The 25,699-nt window shown below is 45.4% G+C and overlaps 1 protein-coding gene across 2 annotated transcripts; it reads right to left on the minus strand.

Moving 5' to 3' along the window:
- Positions 1-1,890: 1,890 nt before the first annotated feature.
- TWNK (twinkle mtDNA helicase) lies at positions 1,891-25,674 on the minus strand. 2 transcript variants are annotated; one of them, XM_073554804.1, is made up of 5 exons: positions 24,303-25,673; positions 19,750-19,990; positions 19,071-19,178; positions 6,844-6,985; positions 1,891-3,618 (listed from the first exon to the last, which is right to left on the minus strand). In XM_073554804.1, the coding sequence occupies exons 1-5, from the start codon at positions 25,546-25,548 to the stop codon at positions 3,376-3,378; spliced, it is 1,980 nt and encodes a 659-aa protein (XP_073410905.1). In that variant the 5' UTR covers positions 25,549-25,673; the 3' UTR covers positions 1,891-3,375. The 2 variants fall into 2 exon arrangements, with proteins under 2 accessions (XP_073410905.1, XP_073410906.1); XM_073554805.1 differs by lacking the exon at positions 6,844-6,985 and having other exon boundaries at positions 3,424-3,618; positions 24,303-25,674.
- Positions 25,675-25,699: the final 25 nt, after the last annotated feature.

Genomic DNA, 25,699 nt, shown 5'->3' on the forward strand with positions numbered 1-25,699 from the left:
TCGCCCAAGGTGGTTTCCTCCTTTCACGTTAACGAGGACACTGTTCTGCCCAGCCCCAGTACACCGTGTTGAGCGGGCTCTTCATATTCTGGATCTGGTGAGAGCTCTCAGACGGTACATCTCACGGACAGTGTCCTTCTGTAAGACAGACGCCTTGTTCGTTGTTCCTGAAGGTCACAGGAAGGGACTCGCCGTTTCAAAGTCCACAATAGCCAGGTAAATACGTTCGGCTATTCAACAGTCTTACTGCCTTAGGGGTCAGCCTATCCCAGCGGGGATTAAGGCACACTCCACTCGGTCACAGCTTCTTGGGCCATTCAGCACCAGGCGTCGGGGGGAACAGGTTTGCAAGGCAACTTGGTCCAGTCTGCATACATTCACAAAGCACTACAGCATTCACACTCAGGCTTCCCCAGATGCAGGCATGGGTGGACGGATCTTACAGACAGCGATAGCGCATCTCTAGACAGTAGGTGCGTGGTTTGATCTGTTTTGTTGGTTCCCCACTCATGGTCCTGTGTTCCCCAATGTGGCAAAAGTGAAAGAGTGATTTTTGTGTATTTACCGTAAAATCCTTTCTCCGAGCCACTCATTGGGTGATACAGCATCCACCGTTAGCATGAAGGTTTGAGTATTATCTTTGGTTTGACGTTTTGTACCTTCGTATGATGTTCTTGTTCTCCTACTACTTTGTCACTGAACTGGTTACGGCTGGAGCCAGTGTGTGGGTGAATACTGCAGAGGAGGAGCTAATCTTTTTGTGTTTACTTAGTGGCAGCAGCATAACACCCATAGTCCTGTGCCCCAATGAGTTGCTCGGAGAAAAGGATTTTATCGGTTGTACACAAAAATCCCTGTTTTACAGTCATATCTCTGGAATGGATAAACGGTAGGGGGCACAGCTGAAGGATATAGAACGTCAGAGATAAAATAAACATGGGTGCCGCATAATGCACGGAAAGAAACATGGAACAATTAGAGAAAAAGATCCATGCACAAAAAAGCACACACCCATGAGTAAAAATATGTATAGACCATGATAAGTAAGAAAGTGTATAAACAATTTTTATTAGTAGACAAAACAAGCCACAATAAAATCAATTAAAAAGACAAAACACATCACATAGGTCCCATAAAGCAGCAATATAGCACACCATAATATAATATGGGTGAAAAAAGAATCCCTAAAACAAAGTAGTATATACATGAATCCTGAATGCTTGCAGAAATAGTGCCAATCTGGGCATCCCCAGACAGCAAAAAAAGAGAGACAGAGCCCTGTATGAGATCAGAGTATTTGCATGAGATACCTGTAAAGATGGTGCCCCTAAGAAAAGGGTGTACCCCCTAAAGTGAAAATAACCTGCATAGAAGAAAACAGTCAGCAGCGATATGCACATCACCTTTGGTCCCAGGTCCATTGTCCCATTTGCCTTGCCATCCCCGACATGTGCTCTCCTGGTTGGCGACTTGCTGGCTATTTTAGTCCTAAGCCTTACCTTGGTGCTTTCTTCAGGATTCATATATAGTACTTTCTCTTGAGGATTCTTGTTTCACCCATATCATATTGTGGTGTGCTATACTGCTGCTTTATAGGACCTGTGTGATGTGTTTTGTTTTTAATTTATTTTATTGTGGTTTGTTTTGTCTACTAATAAAAATTGTTTATACACTTTTACGTATCATGGTCTATACATATTTTTACTCCTGGGTGAGCGATTTTTTTGTGCATGGATCTTTTTCTCTAATTGTTCCATATCTCTGGACCGGTCTGGAAATTTATAGTATGCTGAGCCATGTGCAACCAAGTATTCATAGATGTTCTGTGATCAACTATCAGAAAAACCATGAAATCAGTATCTGATTAAATCAATAAAAAAACCACACAAGTCAAGACAAGTTATTTTAATATAAAACACATACAAAAGTGCTATTTCAAGGCAAAATTACACAATTGTAAAAATCCAATTCTGTCAAAAGCACCTTTATGCAAGATATATAATGCAATGCTCAGCAGGCAGTTGAATTTGATCAGTATTGTTTTATTTTCAAACAGCACGTTCAGATTTTGCGTGAACGTATTTCAGTCTTTCGACCTTCATCCGACACCAAGCTTACAGAATGTACAATTAGGAGAACAGTGTATGGCAATATAGTTTCAAATGGTAGAGCGCTCTATTACTTACAATTACATTACCATACACCGTGCTTTTCCAAACTAATTCTACATTCTGTAAGTTTGGCGCTATGTGTTGGATGAAGGTCACAAGCTACAGACCAATTAAACACAAAGTACTGACCAAAATTTGGCTAAGTGTGCAGAGCATTGCATTATATACAGGATTGGGAACCTCCCTGCTTGCAACCATAGCTCTCGTCAACCTAAGTGCTGTGGTTTTATCGCCATGTAAATCAGTCACATACACACAAAGTATAAATCAGTATTAAATATACTGTATATACATGAAACCATGTAATGTACCATCAGCTTTCACTGACCTCTAGTACTTCTATCCCTGTCGGCAGGTTCTCTGTAAATGCTCCGAATCGTACTCCCCTCCCTCCTCTAAGGCCTCATTCAGACGTCTCTTTCTGGTACTGGCTCAGTGTTTTTCAAAGACAGAAAAATGTACAGCTATTCACCTGTCCACAGTTTTTGCAAAACAAGGGCCGGCAAAAAAATAATGTGGATAAGTCCATTTTCAATTTGCAACCCAAATTAAAAATTACCCCTACAGGACTATGGGTCCTAAAAAAACAAAACAAAAACGCTGACACACATTGCCATCCACGTAAAATACGTTACCATTGCAAAGGGTAGGAGAGAAGCTTTGTAATTATATTTTTCTTTCATATGAGAAAATCACTGACACTGATGGTAAGAACTGGAACACTGTCCAAACACTGAGGAAAATCGTCCACTTTTTGCATATGTTAAAAATCACATCTGAAAGAGGCCGTAATTTGTAGTTTGAGGAAATAACAGGGGTTTATATGACTGTACTGGTGGGACATGATGAATGCCTAGGGCAGATCTAATTAAACTAAACTCATGCCCTCTTGTGGATCCACAACCCACAGGGTATTCAGCTAAGCTTTACCAGGGTGTCCGACAGCTGGCAGGATTTTAACAAGTTTGTTGATATAACAGATCCTCTATGACATGTATAATACTAAAAAGTTTGAAATGTAGCTTACTTATATAATGTGATGTGATGTGAGGACTAACAATATAAAATAGTGTTTTATAGAACAAATATTCAAAAACATATGAAATGTTCGTCCATAGCATCTCGGCTCCTGCTATGTGCCAAAAACTCAGGCAAACACTGTGGAAAAGGAAATGTAATTTCAGCAGCACAAGAGCATTTGTGTTTATTTCTTTTTTGCTGGTGTTGTTTCCGGTACAGTGTCCGACGTCTCATTTTCTTTGATAACTTTCTTCACTTTTGCCTTGCTTTTGGATGTAAAAGTCAGTGTAGACTTGTTAAATTCCAGTGCAAAAACCCCAACATCTCCATCAAAGCGATTTTTAGACACCTGTAAATGTCTCTTCCCTGGGCCAGTGACTAGCTTCCGGTCTTGCAGGATGAGAACATTATCTGCTTCTTGGCTGGCCTATAATTATAGGGGAAAAAAAACAACAGATCTAAGTCATCTGAACATCAAACTTTCTATAAAAAAAAAAAAAAAAAAAATAATAATTAAAATGTAGCAAAATACTGTCAATATGTGCAAATTGTATGCCAATGTATGTGCTAGATATTCTAAAGACAGGATCAGATACTACACTATTGCCATAAGATCTCATTTACCGCACAGTAGGGCTGGACAATTAATCAGATTTGGACTAGGCATTTCAATCCCAAACAACTCTTTTCCAGAGTTGTAAAAATTATTCCAACCTCCAACTTCCTCCCATCATGGCATCAACTTTTAATCACTGCAGCTCTACGTGACAGGGCAATGCGGGAAGAAACAAGGAGCATAAAGATATTTTGGAAGTGCAGCTCTTACTTACCGTATATACTTGTGTATAAGCCGACCCCCCCTAATTTTGCCACAAAAAAACTGGGAAAACTTATTGACGCGTGTATAAGCCTAGGGTGGAAAATGCAGCAGCTACTGGTACATTTCAAAAATAAAAATAAATACCAGTAAAAGTAAAATTAATTGAGACGTCAGTAGGTTAAATGTTTTTGAATATCCATATTGAATCAGGAGCCCCATATAATGCTCCATACAGTTCATGATGGCCCTATAAGATGCTCCATAGAAAATACACCCCATATAATGCTGCACAAAGGTTAATAATGTCCCCATAAGATGCTCCATAGAATAATATGCCCCATATGCTGCTCCATAAAGGTTATGGCCCCATAAGCCGCTGCTGCAAAATAAAAATAAAAAAAAAAAAAAAGCACTCACCTCTCAGTCGCTGGGGGCCAGGTGCCGGTGTCGCTGCCGGCTCAGGACCCGGCACCTGAGATATTCACTTGTCCCCGTTCCCACGCTGCTTGCCGCTGTCTGACACGTCGTCTGTCAGTGACGTTCAGGCAGCAGAGGGTGCGGCGCGCAGTAACGTCACCGCACCCTCTGACCTGAACATCACCGAAAGAGGATGCAGCAGGCAGCGGCGAGCAGCGTGGGAACGGGGACAGGTGAATATCGCATATACTCACCCCCCGGCGCGATCTCTGCAGCCCCGTTCTCCTACGGTCTCCGGCGCCTGCATTCAGCGGTCATGTGATACCGCTCATTAAAGACATGAATATGCGCATATCCATGTCTTTAATGAGCGGTACCACGTGACCACTGAAGGCAGGCCCCTGAGACTGTGTGACAAGCAGGGGGGCTGAAGTGACGCGCCGGGGGGTCGTCAGTATGATCTGACACCCCCGCTCCCCCTCCCCTACCAACCCCCCTGACATATATGACTCGCATATAAGCCGAGAGGGGGACTTTCAGCCCCAAAAAATGGGCTGAAAATCTCGGCTTCTTCAAGAGTATACACGGTACTTGCCGGGCCATCTTAGTACTCGTCTCCCTATTCCCGTTCACCTTCCCCTAATGGATGGGCTATGTCCAACTATTCAGTCTCTGAAGCTCCAACTTTTCTGTAAAATGCTTTGACAAAATCAACTAAAGATTAGAGAGTGAGGGGGTCTGGGGCCTAGACTGATTGACTGAGGCTTCCAGAAACTGCAGACCTGAGATCAGCACATGCTAGGGGGAGCACAGGACACAAGCTCTCCCCCCCTCCATCCACTTGAGTATCAGCTACTATATGTGCAGATTCCTGGGCTTACAAAGCCAGTTATATGGAATAGAGAACATGTCACCATACCATACATTTTACAGTTTAAAGACACATAATATTCGATATACTGAGAACACTTGAATCCTTCATCTATTTCAGAGTGAACCACAATCTTCTAAATAAAGGAATTGGATGCACAGCTAGTGCAATATATACTGATCAGTCCTTTACAAGTTGAGCCCTGTTCATATCCGGGGGGGTGTAATTACCGTATATACTCGAATATAAGTCGAGATTTTCAGCCCAAAAAAATTGGGCTGAAAGTCCCCCTCTCGTCTTATATTCGAGTCATATACAAAGGGGGTCGGAGGGGGAGGGGGGGCGGGGGTGTCAGGTCATACTTACCCGTCCTGACGCTGTGTCTTGAGCCCCCAGCTTCTCCCCGTGCTCTCTCTTCCTGCCTTCAGCGGTCACGTGGTGCCGCTCATTAAAACTCATGAATATGCGCATATTCATGAGTTTTAATGAGCGGTACCACATGACCGCTGAAGGCAGGAAGAGAGAGAGCGGAGAAGCTGGGGGCTCAAGACACAGCGTCAGGACGGGTAAGTATAGCGATACTCACCTGTCCTGCGTCCATGGCTGCTTGCTGCTGTCTGTGTCTGTCATCGGTCAGTGACTTCAGACAGCAGAGGGCGCGGTGACGTGGTTAGTGCGCGCCGCGCCCCCTGCAGTCTGAATGTCACTGACTGATGACGTGGCAGATAGCGGTGAGCAGCCATGGACGCAGGACAGGTGAGAATCTGACACCCAGCGACGGAGAGGTGAGTATGTCATTTTTTTATTTTTACATGCAGCAGCAGCAGCATGAGGGCAGCATATGGGGTAATAATCTGGAGCTTCTTATGGGGGCAGCATATGGGGGAACAATCTATGGAGCATTTCCCACCCTAGACTTATACTCGAGTCAATAAGTTCTCCCAGTTTTTTGTGGCAAAATTAGGGGGGGGGTCGACTTATACTCGGATCGACTTATACTCGAGTATATACGGTATGTTTCTTACTCCCATTGAGGAAAAGAGAAACAGAAATCATGAAGACTGACAGATCTCTGTTTCATAATGAATGCTAATAACTGCATGCTGAAATATTTTTCAGATAACATAAAAGACACCACACATTGGAATCCAGTAGGACACTATTATAATCAATGGAGGTTTTCTACTGCAATTTGCACACTTTTTATAAGAGATCTATGTATGAATTCAGTTTAACTGTCACTAGAACAGGAGTGACAAAAAAATGCGAAATGCAGAAGCTGACTGGGCACAAAAGACTGTTTTGGGTCAGCGTGCTAGTGCTATTAGCAAATTTCCCCACATTAGGCCCGTGTATTAAAAAAAAAACAAAAAAAATCAACACCTAGCATATCATATACTGAGCTTTTTTGGTTCAGGCTGCCATTCTATTACTAATACTGAACACCTCTCTCCATGTGGACAGCTGACAAATGATAGATGGAATAATGCAAAGTGTGAATTACAAGTGAGAACTAGGAGGTCATGAATGGATTTTCAACCTACTTTTGCAGAGCCAAAAATAGAGGATGTTTGTAATTCTTTGTCATCATCTTCTTTTCGGGGATGAATGACCAATGTCACATGACAGCCATTTTCAGTGGCAAATTTCCTAAATGCCCCAATAATGTGGTCCTGCACTGCAAATCTGAATAAGAAATAACATACCGCGAGTCCCCTCTTGGCATTGCACAGGCACAAATACATGTAAAAACTTAACTTTTAACATGAGTGGTCATTACTATGGAAAAAAAGCTTTGGGAGTGGCCCATTATCAAAATAACAGCACCAAATAACAGGTTACTGCAGAATATTTAATTTTACAAGTCACATGAATAGTACCTATATAAACAAATTGTTCATTGAATGTCATTCAAACAACCACCATTTGTTTCTCCCTTCCCAACCCAGAACTAACATCCACCTCCCCACCCTCTCCCAGATGGTATTACAATCAGGGGTGTGGAAAGGGTTAGCTAAATCTCAGACTGACCCCACAGCACTGGTTACTACTGAGCATGTAAAGTGCAGCACAGATTCATCTCACCTAAACCTCCGACCCCACAGCATTGGTCACTACTGAGCATGTACATAAAGTGCAGCACAGATTCATCTCACCTAAACCTCCGACCCCACAACACTGGTCACTACTGAGCATGTACATAAAGTGCAGCACAGATTCATCTCACCTAAACCTCCGACCCCACAGCACTGGTCACTACTGAGCATGTACATAAAGTGCAGCACAGATTCATCTCACCTAAACCTCCGACTCCACAGCACTGCCTCACTACTGAGCATGTACATAAAGTGCAGCACAGATTCATCTCACCTAAACCTCCGACCCCACAACACTGGTCACTACTGAGCATGTACATAAAGTGCAGCACAGATTCATCTCACCTAAACCTCCGACCCCACAGCATTGGTCACTACTGAGCATGTACATAAAGTGCAGCACAGATTCATCTCACCTAAACCTCCGACCCCACAACACTGGTCACTACTGAGCATGTACATAAAGTGCAGCACAGATTCATCTCACCTAAACCTCCGACCCCACAGCACTGGTCACTACTGAGCATGTACATAAAGTGCAGCACAGATTCATCTCACCTAAACCTCCGACTCCACAGCACTGCCTCACTACTGAGCATGTACATAAAGTGCAGCACAGATTCATCTCACCTAAACCTCCGACCCCACAGCACTGGTCACTACTGAGCATGTACGTAAAGTGCAGCACAGATTCATCTCACCTAAACCTCCGACCCCACAGCACTGGTCACTACTGAGCATGTACATAAAGTGCAGCACAGATTCATCTCACCTAAACCTCCAACCCCACAGCACTGGTCACTACTGAGCATGTAAGTGCAGCACAGATTCATCTCACCTAAACCACCGACTCCACAGACACTGGTCACTACTGGGGATGTACATAAAGTGCAATATAGATTCATCTCACCTAAACCTCTAACCCCACAGCACTGCCTCACTACTGAGCATGTACAGTTAGGTCCATATATATTTGGACAGAGACAACATTTTTTTAATTTTGGTTCTAGACATTACCACAATGAACTCTAAACAAAACAATTCAGATGCAGTTGAAGTTCATACTTTCAGCTTTCATTTGAGGGTATTCACATTAAAATTGGATGAAGGGTTTAGGAGTTTCAGCTCCTTAACATGTGCCACCCTGTTTTTAAAGGCACCAAAAGTAATTGGACAGTTGACTCCAAGGCTATTTCATGGACAGGTGTGGGCAATCCCTTCATTATGTAATTCTCAATTAAGCAGACAAAAGGCCTGGAGTTGATTTGAGGTGTGGTGCTTGCATTTGGAAGGTTCTGCTGTGACGGAAACATGAGGTCAAAGGAGCTCTCCATGCAGGTGAAACAAGCCATCCTTAAGCTGCAAAAACAGAAAAAACCCATCCGAGAAATTGCTACAACATTAGGAGTGGCAAAATCTACAGTTTGGTACATTCTGAGAAAGAAAGCACTGGTGAACTCATCAATGCAAAAAGACCTGGGCGCCCACGGAAGACAACAGTGGTGGATGATCGCAGAATAATCTCCATGGTGAAGAGAAACCCCTTCACAACAGCCAACCAAGTGAACAACACTCTCCAGGAGGTAGGCGTATCAATATCCAAATCTACCATAAAGAGAAGACTGCATGAAAAGTAAATACAGAGGGTTCACTGCAAGGTGCAAGCCACTCATAAGCATCAAGAATCAAAAGGCTAGACTGGACTTTGCTAAAAAACATCTAAAAAAGCCAGCACAGTTCTGGAAGAACATTCTTTGGACAGATGAAACCAAGATCAACCTCTACCAGAATGATGGAAAGAGAAAAGTGTGGCGAAGGCGTGGTACAGCTCATGATCCTAAGCATACTACATCATCTGTAAAACACGGCAGAGGCAGTGTGATGGCTTGGGCATGCATGGCTGCCAGTGGCACTGGGTCACTAGTGTTTATTGATGATGTGACACAGGACAGAAGCAGCCGAATGAATTCTGAGGTATTCAGAGCCATGCTGTGTGCTCAGATCCAGCCAAATGCAGCCAAACTGATTGGTCGTCGTTTCATACTACAGATGGATGATGACCCAAAACAAAGCCAAAGCAACCCAGGAGTTTATTAAAGCAAAGGAGTGGAATATTCTTGAATGACCAAGTCATTCACCTGATCTCAACCCAATTGAGCATGCATTTCACTTGTTAAAGACTAAACTTCAGACAGAAAGGCCCACAAACAAACAGCAACTGAAAACCACCGCAGTGATGGCCTGGCAGAGCATCAAAAAGGAGGAAACAGCGTCTGGTGATGTCCATGAGTTCAAGACTTCAGGCAGTCATTGCCAACAAAGGGTTTTCAACCAAGTACTAGAAATGAACATTTTATTTACAATTATTTAATCTGTCCAATTACTTTTGGTCCCTTTGAAAACAGGGTGGCACATGTTAAGGAGCTGAAACTCCTAAACCCTTCATCCAGTTTTAATGTGTATACCCTCAAATGAAAGCTGAAAGTCTGAACTTCAACTGCATCTGAATTGTTTTGTTTAAAATTCATTGTGGTAATGTCTAGAACCAAAATGAGAAAAATGTTCTCTGTCCAAATATATATGGACCTAACTGTACCTAGTTAATCTCACCTAGCCCTCGACTCCACAGCACTGCCTCACTACTGAGCATGTCAAGTGCAGCACAGATTCATCTCACCTAAAAGCAGAGATCCTTAGTTCAGGAACAGAACAGAAATTTACAGGATATTACATAACTTTCCCAAATTATGAAAACATTTACAGCACATCCTACATTGTACTATTGTACCCAATTTATTATATATTTTAGGAGTCTGTTCATTTTATACCAACTCCACCAAAATGGGCACAGACTCCAAAGCCCTGATGACAATTACACCACACCCATACTCTAATAGGTGTTACTTTTACATAGTTAGTCAAATACATTACCCTACTACCCAGACCGGTGGTAATCAATTTACAGGATCAATAAATTATATAAGACAATGCTAGCTAGCTCCTCTGAAACCACATCTGCGCACCTAATCCAGTCTCCCCATGCTTTACCAACCCACCCCCTTCTTGATATAAAGCCTTTTTGCATTAACCCCTTAATGTCCAATGACGGACACAGTCCGTCATTGGATGCCTCCCCGTTTGGTGCGGGCTCCGGCGATGAGCCCACACCTTTTCCGGGATATGACAGTTGATTAGATCAGCTGACATATCTGGAACAGCCGCGGGAGAAATCGCAATTCACCTGCGGCTATTAACATGTTAAATGCCGCAGTCAAACTTTGACAGCGGCATTTAACATGCATGCTCAGGAAGCGCGTCCTTTCCTCCTCCCATCGGCGCCCGTGTCACATGACCGCGGGTTGCCAACAGGTTGGCATGACAACCCGGGGTCAGGAGAAGACCCCTGTGGTTGTCATTGCTGAATTGCTATGAGCGCTATCTGGTGGTCGGTGTTCATAGCAAGTGAGCATTTCTGATGCATAGAGCAGGGCTGTAGCAGGTGTTCAGAGGCGATCGGACAAGTGCAGCTTCAAGTCTCCCATGGAGACTATTGAAGCAAAGAATAAAATATGTTTTTAAAAATAAAAAAATAAAAGATCAAATCACTCCCCCCCTTCAAAATAAAACAATTAAAAAAAAAAAAATCAAATACACATTTGGTATCGCCGCGTTCAAAATCGACGATTACCGTATATACTCGAATATAAGTCGAGATTTTCAGCCCAAAAAATTGGGCTGAAAGTCCCCCTCTCGTCTTATATTCGAGTCATATACAAAGGGGGTCGGAGGGGGAGGGGGTGTCAGGTCATACTTACCCGTCCTGACGCTGTGTCTTGAGCCCCCAGCTTCTCCCCGTGCTCTCTCTTCCTGCCTTCAGCGGTCAAGTGGTGCCGCTCATTAAAACTCATGAATATGCGCATATTCATGAGTTTTAATGAACGGTATCACGTGACCGCTGAAGGCAGGAAGAGAGAGCGCGGAGAAGCTGGGGGCTCAAGACACAGCGTCAGGACGGGTAAGTATAGCGATACTCACCTGTCCTGCGTCCATGGCTGCTTGCTGCTGTCTGTGTCTGTCATCGGTCAGTGACTTCAGACAGCAGAGGGCGCGGTGACGTGATTAGTGCGCGCCGCTCCCCCTGCAGTCGAACGTCACTGACTGATGACGTGGCAGATAGCGGTGAGCAGCCATGGACGCAGGACAGGTGAGAATCTGACACCCAGCGACGGAGAGGCGAGTATGTCATTTTTTTATTTTTACATGCAGCAGCGGCAGCATATGGGGGGAATAATCTTAAGGAGCTTCTAATGGGGGCAGCATATGAGGGAACAATCTATGGAGCTTCTTATGGGGGCAGTATGGGGGGAATAATCTATGGAGCTGCTTATGGGGGCAGTATATGGGGGAACAATATGGAGCTTCTAATGGGGGCAGCATATGGGGGAACAATCTATGGAGCTTCTTATGGGGGCAGCATATGGGGGAACAATCTATGGAGCTTCTTATGGGGGCAGCATATGGGGGAATAATCTATGGAGCTTCTTCTGGGGACACCATATGGGGGAATAATCTATGGAGCATTTCCCACCCTAGACTTATACTCGAGTCAATAAGTTCTCCCAGTTTTTTGTGGCAAAATTAGGGGGGGTCGACTTATACTCGGATCGACTTATACTCGAGTATATACGGTAATATATAAAAAAAAAAGAAATTGGTAAATGGCGTAGCGATAAAAAAATCGAAACGCCAGAATTACTTTTTTTGGTCGCTGCAACATTGCAATAAAATGAAATAATGGGCGATCAAAAGAACATATCTGCACGCAAAAAATAAGCCCTCAACCAGCCCCAGATCCGGAAAAATGGAGACTTTTTTTTTTTTTTTTCACCATTTAGAAAGAAAAGAACCTAGACATGTTTGATGCTTATGAACTTGTAATGACCTGGAGAATCATAATGGTAGGTCGGTTTTAGCATTTAGTGAAGCTAGTAAATAAGCCGAACAAAAAACAAGTGTGAGACTGCACTTTTTTTTGCAATTTCACAGCGCTTGGACTTTTTTTTCCCCTGCTTTCTGTTACACAACATGGTGAAACCAATTGTGTCGTTCTAAAGTACAACTCATCCCGCAAAAAACAAGCCATCACAATGGCCATTTTGACCAAAAAATAAAAAAAGTTATGGCTCTGGGAAGAAGGGGAGCAAAAAATGAAAATGCCCAAAAATACCCCTGGTCGTTAAGGGGTTAAGGCTAGTTTCACACTAGCGTTACCAGGCGCAACGCACGGCCACCGCTAAGCTCTGCCCCCCCCTCAGGTCAGCTCCTCCTCTGACCGCATGACGCTGCATGCGATCAGCATACCCTATATTTAGCGTTGGGTACGCTGGTCGTGCGCTGGTACACTTTTGCAGGCGCTTGCGCCCTTTTGGCGCTGCGCCGAGCGCACAAAAATGCAACATTGTTTTTGTGCGCTCGATGCAGCGCCAAAAGGGCGCAAGTGCCAGCAAAAGTGTACCAGCGCACGACAAGCATACCCAACGCTAAATATAGGGTACGCTGATCCCATGCAGCGTCATGCGATCAGAGGAGGAGCTAAGCGGCAGCCGTGCGCTGCGTCCGGTAACACTAGTGTGAAACTAGCCTAAGGCTGCTTTCACACATCCGGCTTTTTGAATCCGGCGAAAAGTGTGAAAACAGGATACGGAATTGGATCCGGTTTTGGCACATAGAATTTAATGATCACCACATCGTGCCGGATGGACATGCGGCGCCTCCGTTTTTAGCCACAAGCGTAAAATCTGTGCCGTCCGGCGTCAGCAAAAAACGTTACCTGCAACGTTTTTTTTGCAGCGCTGTAACGGCTTTTTCAATAGCGCATGCGCGGACACTGTGGAGTTTAACCCACAAGTGCCCGGCGAGCGCGCGTGTATCTCTCTCCCCCCTGCATACCGCTGCCTCTCTCGTCCCCGGTGCGACTCCTTTAAATGCTTTCCAACCGGATCAGGCGCCGCATCTGCATCCGGTGTAACCGCTGCAGGCCTGATCCGGCGGTACAGCTTTTCGCCGCACCCCTGACGCCTGACAGAGTTGAGAGCTTGAACCACTTCTACACAGGGAAGTCTGGTTGCCAGCCAGCGTGTGGCTATAGATTTTCTAATCTGGTACAGTATTTTAGCAATAGGTAACTGTACCCAGGGAAATCCTCCCACCTTCCCTGTTAATCCTAACAGATTTTCGCACCAAGCGTGATTTGAATATTAATCACTTCTGCTGTGAATCTAACCCCCCCCAAACCCGCTCAAAGCCCCACCAATCTCGGCTATGACCAAAACATGTGCATCAGGTCCACATTTTATTCCCTGCAACGCGGACAGCAGTCATCAGTCTTCAGGTCCATTCTATACAATACCTTGGGGATCCTATAAATTGCATGAAATAGAAACAGCCGAGACCTCCTCTGCGTCGTGTTTATTGAAAGCAACCCTGGAGATTCCATCACCTCTTCCCATTCCGCCGTAGAAATGCTATCCAAATTCTCCTCCGACTTACTCCGAACCTGAACCATTGGATCACCCAAAATCTTTAGTAACAATGAGTTGTATAACAGAGATGATTCCCTTCATTGAAAGAAAACACGTCTGCCAGACGACTTCACTGCTTTCAAACAAGCTACACTTGGCCTTTAAATAAGCCCTCACCTCTGCTAAATAGACCTATTTCACAAACCTTGTATCTTCACTATCCCACAACCCAAAACAACTGTTCAGCACATTCAACTCTCCTCTGTCCACCACTGCCACCTCCAACTCCCCTCATCTCTGCTGAGGACTTTGCCACCTACTTCATAAACAAGATTGACCAAACAAGGCAAACTTTTACAGCTCCACCACCCCAACCACTACACATACCAGACCTCTGCCCTTCCCTAATAACCTCCCTCTCCAACATCATTGAAGGAGAGCTTACTCATCTCCTTTCCAAATAATGCCTCACCACCAGTGCACTTGACCCCATCCCTTCCCACCTGCTTCCCAACCTCACTAACATGATCATTCCAGCCCTAACCCATCTCTTCAACCTATCCCTAACTTCAGGTACTTTCCCCTCTGCTTTCAAACATGCCACCATAACACCCATCCTCAAAAAAAATCAAACCTTGACCCAACTGCTCTGCCCAGCTATCGCCCCATATCACTGCTCCCGTTTGCTTCCAAACTCCTTGAACAGCATGTCCATGCTCAACTTTCCTCACACCTCTCATCTAACTCCCTCCTTGACATCCTGCAATCTGGCTTCCGCCCCCACCACTCCACTGAAACTGCCCTGACCAAAATTACTAATGACTTACTCACAGCCAAAGCCAACAGACAGTTCTCCATCCTCCTCCTTCTTGACCTGTCCTCTGCCTTTGACACAGTTGACCACTGCCTACTGCTACAGATTCTTTCTTCTCTTGGCATCAAAGACCTTGCCCTGTCCTGGATTGCCTCATACCTTTCTGACCGCACAGTCAGCATTTCCCACTCCCACACTACCTCATCATCCCACCCCGTCTCTGTTGGAGTCCCCCAAGGCTCTGTCCTGGGGCGCCTACTTTTTTCCATCTATACTCTTGGCCTAGGACAACTTATAAAGTCCCATGGCTTCCTGTACCACCTGTATGCAGATGACACTCAGATCTACCTCTCTGGCCCAGATGTCACCTCTCTGCTGTCCAGAATCCCAGAGTGTCCATCAGCCATATCCTCCTTTTTCACCTCTCGCTTCCTAAAACTCAACGTAGACAAAACTGAACTCATTATCTTTCCTCCATCTCACGTATCTTCCCTACACGATCTATCTATTATGGTAAATGGCATCATGCTCTCTCCCGCACCTGAAACCCGCTGCCTTGGAGTAACTCTCGACTCTGCCCTGTCCTTCAAACCGCATGTCCAATCTCTTGCCACCTCCTGTCGCCTCCAACTCAAAAATATTTCCAGAATCCGTCCCTTCCTCAATCTACTAAAACTCTTGTACATGCCCTCATCATCTCCCGCCTTGACTACTGCAACACTCTCCTCTGTGGCCTCCCTGCTAACTCTCTTGCACCACGCCAGTCTGTCCTCAATTCTGCTGCCCGACCACCTCTCTCCTCTGCAAATCCCTCCATTGGCTCCCAATTCCCCAACGAATCCAGTTTAAACTACTAACACTGACCTACAAAGCCATCCACAACCTTTCCCCTCCCTATATCTCTGAACTAGTCTCCCAATATCTTCCCTCATGTACTCGTCGATCCTCCCAAGACCTCCTACTCTCCTTCACACTTGTTTGTTCCTCACACAACCTCCTCCAAGATTTCTCCCGAATATCCCCTATCCTCTGGAATGCCATGCCTCAACACGTCCGATTATCCACCACCCTCGGATCCTTCAAACGGAACCTGAAAACCCATCTTTTCAGGAAAGCTTACAGACTGCAATAACCATTCTGCCGCCTCACCACTGCCTGAGCTGCCGCCTCATCACCACCAGAGCTGCTGCACCCCCGACCTTCTGTCTTTTCCCAGCTATCCTGTAGAATATAAGTCCGCAAGGACAGGGTTCTCTCCCCTCTGTACCAGTCTGTCATTGTAAACTTGTTGTGGAAACTTGTTTACTGTTAATGATATTTATAACATTGTATGTTACTCCCCCCCTTCTCATGTACAGCACCATGGAATTAATGGCGCTATATAAATATTATTATTAATAATAATAATAATTGAATTTGCCTGCTCCACTAAGTCTAACAGCCCATTAGAGGATATAGAAGGATCAGAAATGGCTTCCTGAGCCCGTAATGAGTGACTTAGTTGCAAGTATTTAAAGAATTCAGATTTACAAACATTAAACTCCTGTTTCAGTTGTTCGAACAACTTGAGATGGTTATCAGAGTATAGCTGATGCACATATATCAATCCCTAATTCTTCCATTCCCCAAAACTCTCTAATCTCTGCAACTCCTCTAAATTTAACTTATTCCAGATAGGTGTGTACTTTGAGCAGTCTGTCATCACAAACAGTCTTTTACATGCTCACCAAATTTTATGGACTTGGTAGGGTATATACTCAGGCTATCAACAAATTTGTGTGATTCCAGTATCCGTTTGGCATATTTTAAGTTTCGTCGTTACACATACGGTGTCCTACGGCGTCTCTACTGCGGTTCTTCCTGTCAGGACCACCCCCTGACGTTCTCTCTCCTCAGTCCCCCTGGTAAGGTTTTCCTCACAGTGCACAAACTGTTGTAGTCCTCCTATCACTGGAGCTCCCCCTGGGGACTGGAACTTTCTGGAACCCTCCTTCAAATTTATATCTTTCCCGGTTCCCTATAACTCCGCCCCCCATGACCAATGGTTTCCTAAGCCCTAAGCTGATGTCAAGTCCTTTGCTCACACTCCTTCCTGCCCTCTAATGGTCAACCCAAGGTACTGCACGTCCACTACACTTTCTCAGCTGTTTCCCCACTGTAGTAACTGACACCTGTCTAAACTTTGCAAACCTTCCTTTCTCTATTCTGACAAGTCCATCCATCAGGTCACCTTCCCTACAAACTGGGTGAGGCTTTTCAGAAGCCATTGGCACGCTGCGCTTTTAAGACCTTGGATCAGCGATCTGTCATTTTCTATTAGCGGTCATGTGTGGAAGCTGCATTTGCATAGCTGCCATCTTTGTAAGGTCACTGCACCTGCACTGTGGTTTCAATCCATGTCAGTTGGGGGTCATGGAAAGGTCGCCATTAATTCCTATGGGAAAATTTTTGCTTAAAATGTGTTTGTTTTTTTTTGTTTTTTTTGTTTTTTTTAAAAACTACAAATTGGATCGACTCCAAAAATACACAACACACCTGTCCCCACCGAGGGCTTCGAAACGCCGCCTGAACGGGGTCTCTGCGTCGAGCGGTTCAGGCCACAATAATTGTTGAAAACGCGGAGAAGTAGAATAAACTAGATGTGTATTTCCTGAAGGAAGTACAGATAGTGCTTTGAAATGGTGCCCGGGCTGCCCCTTTAAGAGAGACTTGCCTGCTGCCCCTGCAAGACTTTCAACTAAGGATCCGTTTTAACTGTGGGGGCCACTCTGGCTCCGATTTGGCGCGGCGGGGCCACTCTGGCTCCGATTTGGCGCCCCGGCCCTTTAAGACTCATTTTGGTGCGCTTGCCCTTTAAGAATCAGTTTGGCACGTTGGCCCTTTAAGAGCCAGTTTGGCGCACTGGGCTCCTAAATCCACTTTGGCGCACATTCTCTCTCAGGGGCATGCGTCATGTGATGAAGCTAGATTTGCATTTGTGCTTTGGGTTTCGCTTTAAGAGCTGATATTATCTGGCAGAAACTGTGTCCTGGTGGGGTCATGTAAAGTTCGTAGGCGTTGGCATAGTAACTGGGTGTGCCTGCGCATATCAATGAGCTTAACTGCCATTTGAATCGCCTCACGACTGCCCAATGTATTCCTATGGCAAAATTTCCCATTGAAATGCATTCCAATGACAGGAACATTTTTTTTCAAACGTAAATTGCGCAAAAACTACAAATCCGATCAACACGAAAAATACTTAGCACACCACTCATGGATGCTGGCTTCGAAACGACGCCTCAACGGAGTCTGTGCGTGTAGCGGTTCGGGCCGCATTAACTGCGGAATTCAACTGAATAATAAGAACTAGATGTGTATTTCCTGAAGGAAGTACAGATAGTGCTTTGAAATGGTGCTCGGGCTGCCCCTGCCAGACTTTCAACTCAGGATCCGTTTTAACTGTGGGGACGGCTCAGGGTCCGATTTGGTGGGCGGGGCCCCTCAGGGTCCGATTTGGAGGCCTGGGTGGCTTTGACCCCGGCCTCCAAATCGGAGGCTAAGCCACCCAGGCCTCCAAATCGGAGGCTGGGGTCAATCAGCCTCCAATTTGGAGCCTGGGGTCACTCAGCTTTCGATTTGGCGCACTGGTCCTTTAAGACTCATTTCGGTGCGCCGACCCTTTTAGAATCACTTTGGCGCGTCGGCCCTTTAAGAGCCAGTTTGGCTCACTGGGCTTCTAAATCCACTTTGGTGCACATTATCTCTCATGGGCATGCGTCATGTGATGAAGCTAGATTTGCATTCGTGCTGTGGGTTTTGCTTTAAGAGCTGAAATTATCTGGCAGAAACTGTCGTGCTGGGGTCATGTATAGTTCGTAGGCGTTGGCATAGTAATTGGGTGTGCCCGCGCATATCAATGAGCTTAACTGCCATTTGAATCGCCTCAGGGCATGTTTTGTCTATGGCAAAATTTCCCCAATGAAATGCATTGAGACAATGCATTCCAATGACGGGAAAAAAAATTTTCAAACGCAAATTGCGCAAAAACTACAAATCCGATTGACACAAAAATACTTAGCACACCTCTCGTGGACGATGGCTTCGAAACGACACCTCAAGTGCTTTTTTCAAACCACTATAATAAGTTAGCAGCGTTCAGATTACATGATAGTGCTTTTTTCAAAGCACTATAAATATAAGAAATCGGAATACAATATGTTGCTTGAACCTAGAGGTTCAAGCACCAAAATTATATTTTGACATTTTTTACGAGAGTTTTATCAAAATAATATTTGACATGTTCCAAAGACAATTATTATACTAAACTAATAAAGCAACATGTGATAACTTGTCCTTACTTATCTGAAAAGAGATGCTCCTGGCCCATCATGAACTGCAGATTATCGATGATAACATGGTTGATGTCATACATATACACCGCATGCTGCATGGTGGTAATCACAGACCTAACCGGGATGGAAAAGAAATTTGAAAAATGAGACTTATCTGTTGTGCTTTAAAGAGACAGTCCCTTAGACCATGCATGAGGATTGGAGGAGGAAGCGATATTAGCACTTCTGAAACTGAATACACAAAGGCCATTCAGTGTTGTGTATACAGCAATCAAAAAGGCAGAGATAGTAATAAACCATCTCTACCTTCTCTTTGGGGAGTGTCTTTGAAGGTTCGCTCCCAGCTTTTGCTGTGCAGCTGCAATTGTATTCTAAAATGTCCATGCAGGCTCACATGCGGACCAGACAGGCGTTTTAAGACGCTGGTTGATCTGCAAGCTGTGACAATATTAAAACTGTCCCGTGATTGTTTTTATTTTAGACAGTTTACATTAGACTGCCCCAAAACGCTCCAAGAATAGTGTTAGTGTTGACTAAAGGAACCAAATTACCGCTTTAAATTATGTTCAAAGAAAACAAACTGATTGGGTGCTATGGGTGAGACACATTTGTTTGCTTTTGTATTAATAACGTCCTTATTGTACCCTCATTTATTTTTGTACATGTCAAGTTGCTAATAACTTACTTTATATTTTGCTCCCCATGAAAAGTCATGAAGAAAAGAGGCAGCTCTTCGAATTGATCTGCCCACTCATCATACTTGTCTAGCTGCTCCTCCAAGCGCAGCAGAGAGAACTGGGTCAGCATTACTCTTGCCAGGCGGACATTGTTCAATTCAAAACTCCCCCATAAGGTGTTAACTCCTTGCATGCACAAGTCCAGAGCATATTCACTGATAAATGTCGTTTTTCCACTGCCAGTTGGGCCTAAAATAAAGTAGGAAAAAAAAACAAAACAGAAAACTAAAAAAGTAAACAGGACTAGCAAATCCAAGTAGCTACATGGCCATAGTGCCTAGAAAGATGAACGGATGTGAATGAGAGTGTTAGGGTCGGCGGAACGCACCAGATATAAATAATGGAAGGCGCGTTCGCCGCCCGGGGTCCACCGTGCGGTAGATGACAAGACCGCTGCTGGACAATGGCAGATACGCTAGAAGTGCGATACAGCGCTCGGGTTAACGTCACCCGAGAGCCTGAGAGCGGACTCTGTTTAGTCACAGAGACGCCAAAGTATGAACTAGATGTAAAGGCTGAACCTGTTAGCTGCACAGGTCAGCCGGAGTGTGGCGTCGCAGCCGCAAACACCAAAAGCTGCTACTACTGCAGCGCGGCCGTAACTGAAGCCGCTAAGCGACGATGCCGGAGGAGCCGGGCACCGACGGACGCTAGTGTAGGTGAGGAAGGCTCAGTGGCGTGTAGCCTGACACAATCTGGAGCTGACTAACCCAACATACTGTCACCATTCGTAATATCCGAGGGAAGGGGTTTCATAATAAGTCAGACACCAGTCCATGCATCCATCACCATACACACACAGCATAATATGCTACACTAGCGCATGGCCGAGCCGCCATGCAGGCTTTTTATAGCCATGCGCTTCCGGGACCTTCCAGTACTATAGGAAGGACCAATCAGATCCGACATAGGACCTTCACATGTGACCCCTGCTCTCCACTGAGAGGACAAGTTGCGGGCATGCCCAGTCGCACGGAGCGAGGACTTAGCCTCTAGAGCAGTTCCCTGCAAAGCAGGTTGCGTTATCATTGCTGCACCAGAGGTGGCAGCAACATCCAGGCTCACAGAACGAGTCTGCGGGGAATGCCTGGTTCGCCGAGATTGCTGAGCAGGAGTCCGAGCGGTCGGAGGAGAATGGGAGACCGCAGGATGTCTGGCTCTGGATTCCCGCTGTGCAGTGCCAGGAATCTGACGCCTAACAGCGAGTTCCTTGTGTTAATACAATAAATTTGTACATTTTAAAAAATAATTCCTAAAATTTACAAGCACCAAGTGTTATAATAATAGCATAAATTAAAGGGGATGTCCAGATTGTATGTCCTATTTGGATCTATTTATTACAATCAAAGGTAGTTTGATTTTTAATGACACGCTATAAAAATATTAGTGTTACTTAAATGAATATTTTTGGGCTACAAACTATTTTTGCATTTCGGTTTCCTTAAAACTTTTGCACTTTGCCCTCTATAGCCTCTGTGTTGAACAGTCTATTGCTGGCTGCCGAAAAGTTAAAAAGTAGTCGGTCAATCAGCATAGAATGACTGTTCACGCCATATACAAGCACCCAGTGCACCCTTGGGCATAGCCAAAAAAAAAAAATTCAGTACACCTTCCCAGCTTCTTATTTTCCATCTATCTCCAGCCTTCTCTGGCTCAATAAAACCAAAGCGGTCAATGAAAATATAGCGGAGTGGGGGACTTTCATCAGTCCGCTCTTTCTGACAGGTAGCTTGTAACTTACCTGTCTATTTCTGAATTCCTATGTGGCAATTAATGACCAGAATACATCAAAGTTAAGGTAAGCTTTGTGGTCACAAGTCAGCAGAGAGGAGCGCAGAAAAACATTTAAAATTTAAAAACGAGATTACTATTGGATTCTCAGTTAACTAACTAGGCATCAAGCAGTGTGCAGAGAAATAAAGAGCGTGTAAAAGCAAAACAGTGCAAAGGTGTTAACAAAACAAAAATATAAAAATAATTTTTAGCTAAAAATGCATGTATTTCAGCAAAATAATGTATATTTAATTTGATTTACACTAATGGTACATATGAAAATAAGAAACTTTGTAATATATCTCATCAGAGAAATCAGCTTCTTTCTCCTCTGAACATACTCATTCACAAAATGAACAAATCACTCGTAAAATCTGTATTCAGTGAATACAGATTTTCCCATTACTGGTTCAGGATATGACAATTGGTGCTCATAAAGTTCAATGGAGAACTGTACCTTGTCTCAGGAGAACTTGCAGCAGAAAGTCTATATCTGCCTCTAGATCCTCCCATTTACCAACTGTAATCTATCTAAATAATGGTAAAACCTTTCTTTACTGAATAAAGATTTCACTCCTGAATCGATAGTGAAAGACTCAGATTTTTCTGATGAGGTATATTACAAACCTTATTTTCTTGTGTACTAATGATTTAGGATACAAAAATTTAGAGGGAACCTGTCACGTGAAAAATAATATTAACCTGCAGATATGGGGTTAATCTGCAGGATAATAAAAGTTCTGAACCTGCCCAGCGCTGGCACAGAGTGCCATGCTGCTGAGAGGAAATGAATGTTATTCATGCCGGCAGCATTCAGGTTTTAGTCACCGCACTGTGTATAGAGATTGGCGGCTGTAATGGCGCCCCCGTCACTGACTGACACCTGGACCTAATGATGATCGAGCTGTCAGTGCCGCGGGTGCAGTTACAGATGCCGCTCTCTATACACAGAGCGGTAACTGAAACAGGAAAGCTACCGGGAGGAATACACGGGTATTACATACCAGATAATGGGTTTTTTCACGATCCATGATGGCACCACGAGTGAGAGGGGATCTGTACTTCAAGGACAGGAAACCTTCAAAATAAAAAGAGCGGCTCCTCTCTCCACGTCAGTTTTACAGAGCACGAGAGGAACTCCACATTTTGGTGTACATACAAATACATTCTTTATACTCCTAATTACCACCACCCAAGGGAGTGTCTAATCCTAATAATGCACCAAGCTAATATCGTGATCAATAGGGAGGGAATATAAGGGTGCCGTCATGGATCATGAAAAAACACATTACCAGGATGTAATGCCCGTGTTTTGCCATCATCAATGACGGCACCAAGAGATTTGTAGTCTCTTAGGCTAGTTTCACACTAGCGCTTTTGAGCGCAGCGACGGCCTGCGCACGGCCGCCGCTAAGCCCCGCCCCTGCCGCGCCTCCGCCGATAGCTCCGCCTACCGGCGCATGACGCTGCATGCGCCCTGCGTCCCCTATCTTTATCACTGGGGGCGCAGGCCGTGCGCAGTATGCGTTTGGCAGCGCATGCGTCCTTTTGACGGTGCGCCGACCTGCGCCAAACGCAACCTGCTGCAGTTTGGTTGCGCTGGCGCACCGTCAAGAAGGCGCATGCGCCGCCAAACGCATACTGCGCACGGCCTGCGCCCCCAGTGATAAAGATAGGGGACGCAGGGCGCATGCAGCGTCATGCTCCGGTAGGCGGAGCTACCGGCGGAGGCGCGGCAGGGGGCGGGGCTTAGCGGCAGCCGTGAGCAGGCCGTCGCTGCGCTCAAAAGCGCTAGTGTAAAACTAGCCTTAGGGAGGGATAACCGCGTGTAATACCCTTATCCCGAATGTGAAATCAGAGGAAGCAGATAGGTCTAACCTATAATGCTTGAAGAAGGTAGATGGAGAGTGGCTGCCTTACAGATTTGGTTGATGGAAGCATCTGCTCTCTCCGCCCAAGATGTCGCCACGGCTCTCGTGGAGTGGGCTTTTAGACCCTCTGGAACAGCTCTGCCTGCACTACTATACACTAGCATAATGGCCTCTCTCACCCATCTAGCTATCTTCTTTCTTCAAGATCTTCATCAAGGGCAGGAAACCAACTGATGCGGAGAGAGGAGCTGCCCTTTTTATCATGAAGGTTTTCTGTCCTTGAAGGGCGGATCCCCTTTCTCTCGTGGTGCCATCATGGATGATGGTAAAAAAGTTAATTTCTTCCAGCCAGCGGAGCTCCAAGTGCCGGGCAGGTTCTGAACGCTATCAACCTGAAGTTTAACCCCATATGTCCAGGTTAATAGCATTTTGTTATGTGACAGGCTCCATTTAAACAAAAGTTACTCTTAATATAATTTTGCCTTTAGTGTTCCAAGAATATGCTCTACAGCAGGGCAGTGGAGTCAGAGCCGGAGCCCATTTTGGTGGAGTTGTTTTCATGGAAATAGAGGAATTGGAGTCGGAGGTTTGGCTTACCGACTCCACAGCCCTGCTCTACAGGGGTGCAAGTAAACAATAGTGAAGGCAGTAATGCAGCTGGAAATAAAGTATTATGAGATCATCATGTTCCTGCTTAAAATCAAAATCCCTTCTTTGAGGGGGAGCCACTGCAAGGAGGATACCATGCTTCACACCCACCACAAATCATTTAAATCCAGCCATGTAATTATGTGCATTTACTCTAGCGCTACAACAACTACCATCCTTGCCTATGAAACAGATCACTAGAGCTTTACCTGTAAATACTGTCAGTTCCCCATTCCGGTGGCCTTTAAGTAGCTTGTTCAGTTCAGGAAATCGTGCCCATTTCACCCCTGCAACCTGCTCTATATTTTCCAGCTGGCTAAACACATCACTCCTCAGCTGACGGAATGAAATGATGGACTTGTGGCTGGCTGGAAGAGAAGCCTTGAGGAGTTTATTTAGGTTAAACCCAAGAATTAACGCTTTCAGTGGGCTTGGCTGTTTATCCCCGGGCCGTATAAGAGAGCATCTCTTAATGCTTAGTTTCCGAGAGAACAATTTGGAGGCTTCCCAAGCGCGCAGGTCATCACCAAGCCACAGGGTGATGCGCTTAAACTGCTCCAGGTATGGCAAGAGAACAGGGGGCAAACAATTTATTCCACGTGGCAAAGATATGGTGGTTACCCCCGTGGCTTGGTGTACAGCTAGGCTATCCAGTTCTTGGCTAGTGATCACCACCTCTGTATCCTTCTTGCCCATTACTGTAATACCAAATAGGTTATGGTAATGAGAAGGCCCGGGGTAAACTGTCTCAATGTAACTGACTACATCAGCCTGACACACAGCGGACAACAACTTTAACCCTTTCATGGAAAGATCTCGTGGGTTGTACCATGGGAAAACGAGACTTTTGGTAGGTTGGAAACACTTCACCCCGAACTTCTTGAGGGTATTGTTAGTTATTTTCGAGATGTTAAACATGGCTTTAATCAGTTGTGCATCCTCATCCTCCAGATCATGAAGCCACACCGCCTTATTCCAGATCCGGCTGATCTCCATGCTGGTCAGCTGCTTTTCCCCAGCCTCACAGTCGCTGTCCTCCATGTAGCTGGCCATGGTGTCAGGGTTGAGGAAGGAGCAGCCCTCCTTGAGGAGCAGATGCATGCTGTCCTTGAAGTCCTCCCAGGTGCCCTCCAGCAGGGTGTCCTTGCACAGGAACCTCCCTGTAGTCTTGTCAATGAACAGCAGGTTGTCTTTGTTAGGGGAGAAGGGGCTGGGGACGTGCAGGCAGCTGTAGCCATCATGGAAGGAGATGTTGCCGTCTCGGAGATACTGGCGGATCTCTGTGACAGTCACGGGGGCCATGGAGCCATCAAGCATGGAGATGAGGTCCTTCTTGAAATGTCTGCGGGAAACCCCAGCGGGGGCGACGCCATGCTTCAGCCGAGCTGGTGGAGGGAGACGCACTCTGTGCACGGCACCTCGCAGCACGCTGCTCAGCCACATGTCTGCCCGCATCAAGGCGCCCGTCCGGTGCTCTCACATTATCCGTGCCTGTTCCGGTCCGGCCACATGGAGCTGCGCGGCGCCATCATGACAGCTATCACATGAAAAATATTGGCGCGCTCGCGTCACTTCCGGTGTAATGCCCCTATCAGCGGAAGTGCGG

This window comes from Dendrobates tinctorius, unplaced genomic scaffold, assembly GCF_039654945.1.
Source record: "Dendrobates tinctorius isolate UK_male_01 unplaced genomic scaffold, ASM3965494v1 ptg000213l, whole genome shotgun sequence".
NCBI lineage: Eukaryota > Metazoa > Chordata > Amphibia > Anura > Dendrobatidae > Dendrobates > Dendrobates tinctorius.

Bases quoted from the DNA above. Each gene is read 5' to 3' on its own strand.
- TWNK (XM_073554804.1), bottom strand. From the start codon at position 25,548: ATGCGGGCAGACATGTGGCTGAGCAGCGTGCTGCGAGGTGCCGTGCAC. The intron at 19,179-19,749 runs GTAAGTTATTAG...CATCCCGGTTAG, and splicing joins CATGGGGAGCAAAATATAAA to GTCTGTGATTACCACCATGC. The intron at 3,619-6,843 runs GTAGGTTGAAAA...CTATAATTATAG, and splicing joins CTATTTTTGGCTCTGCAAAA to GCCAGCCAAGAAGCAGATAA.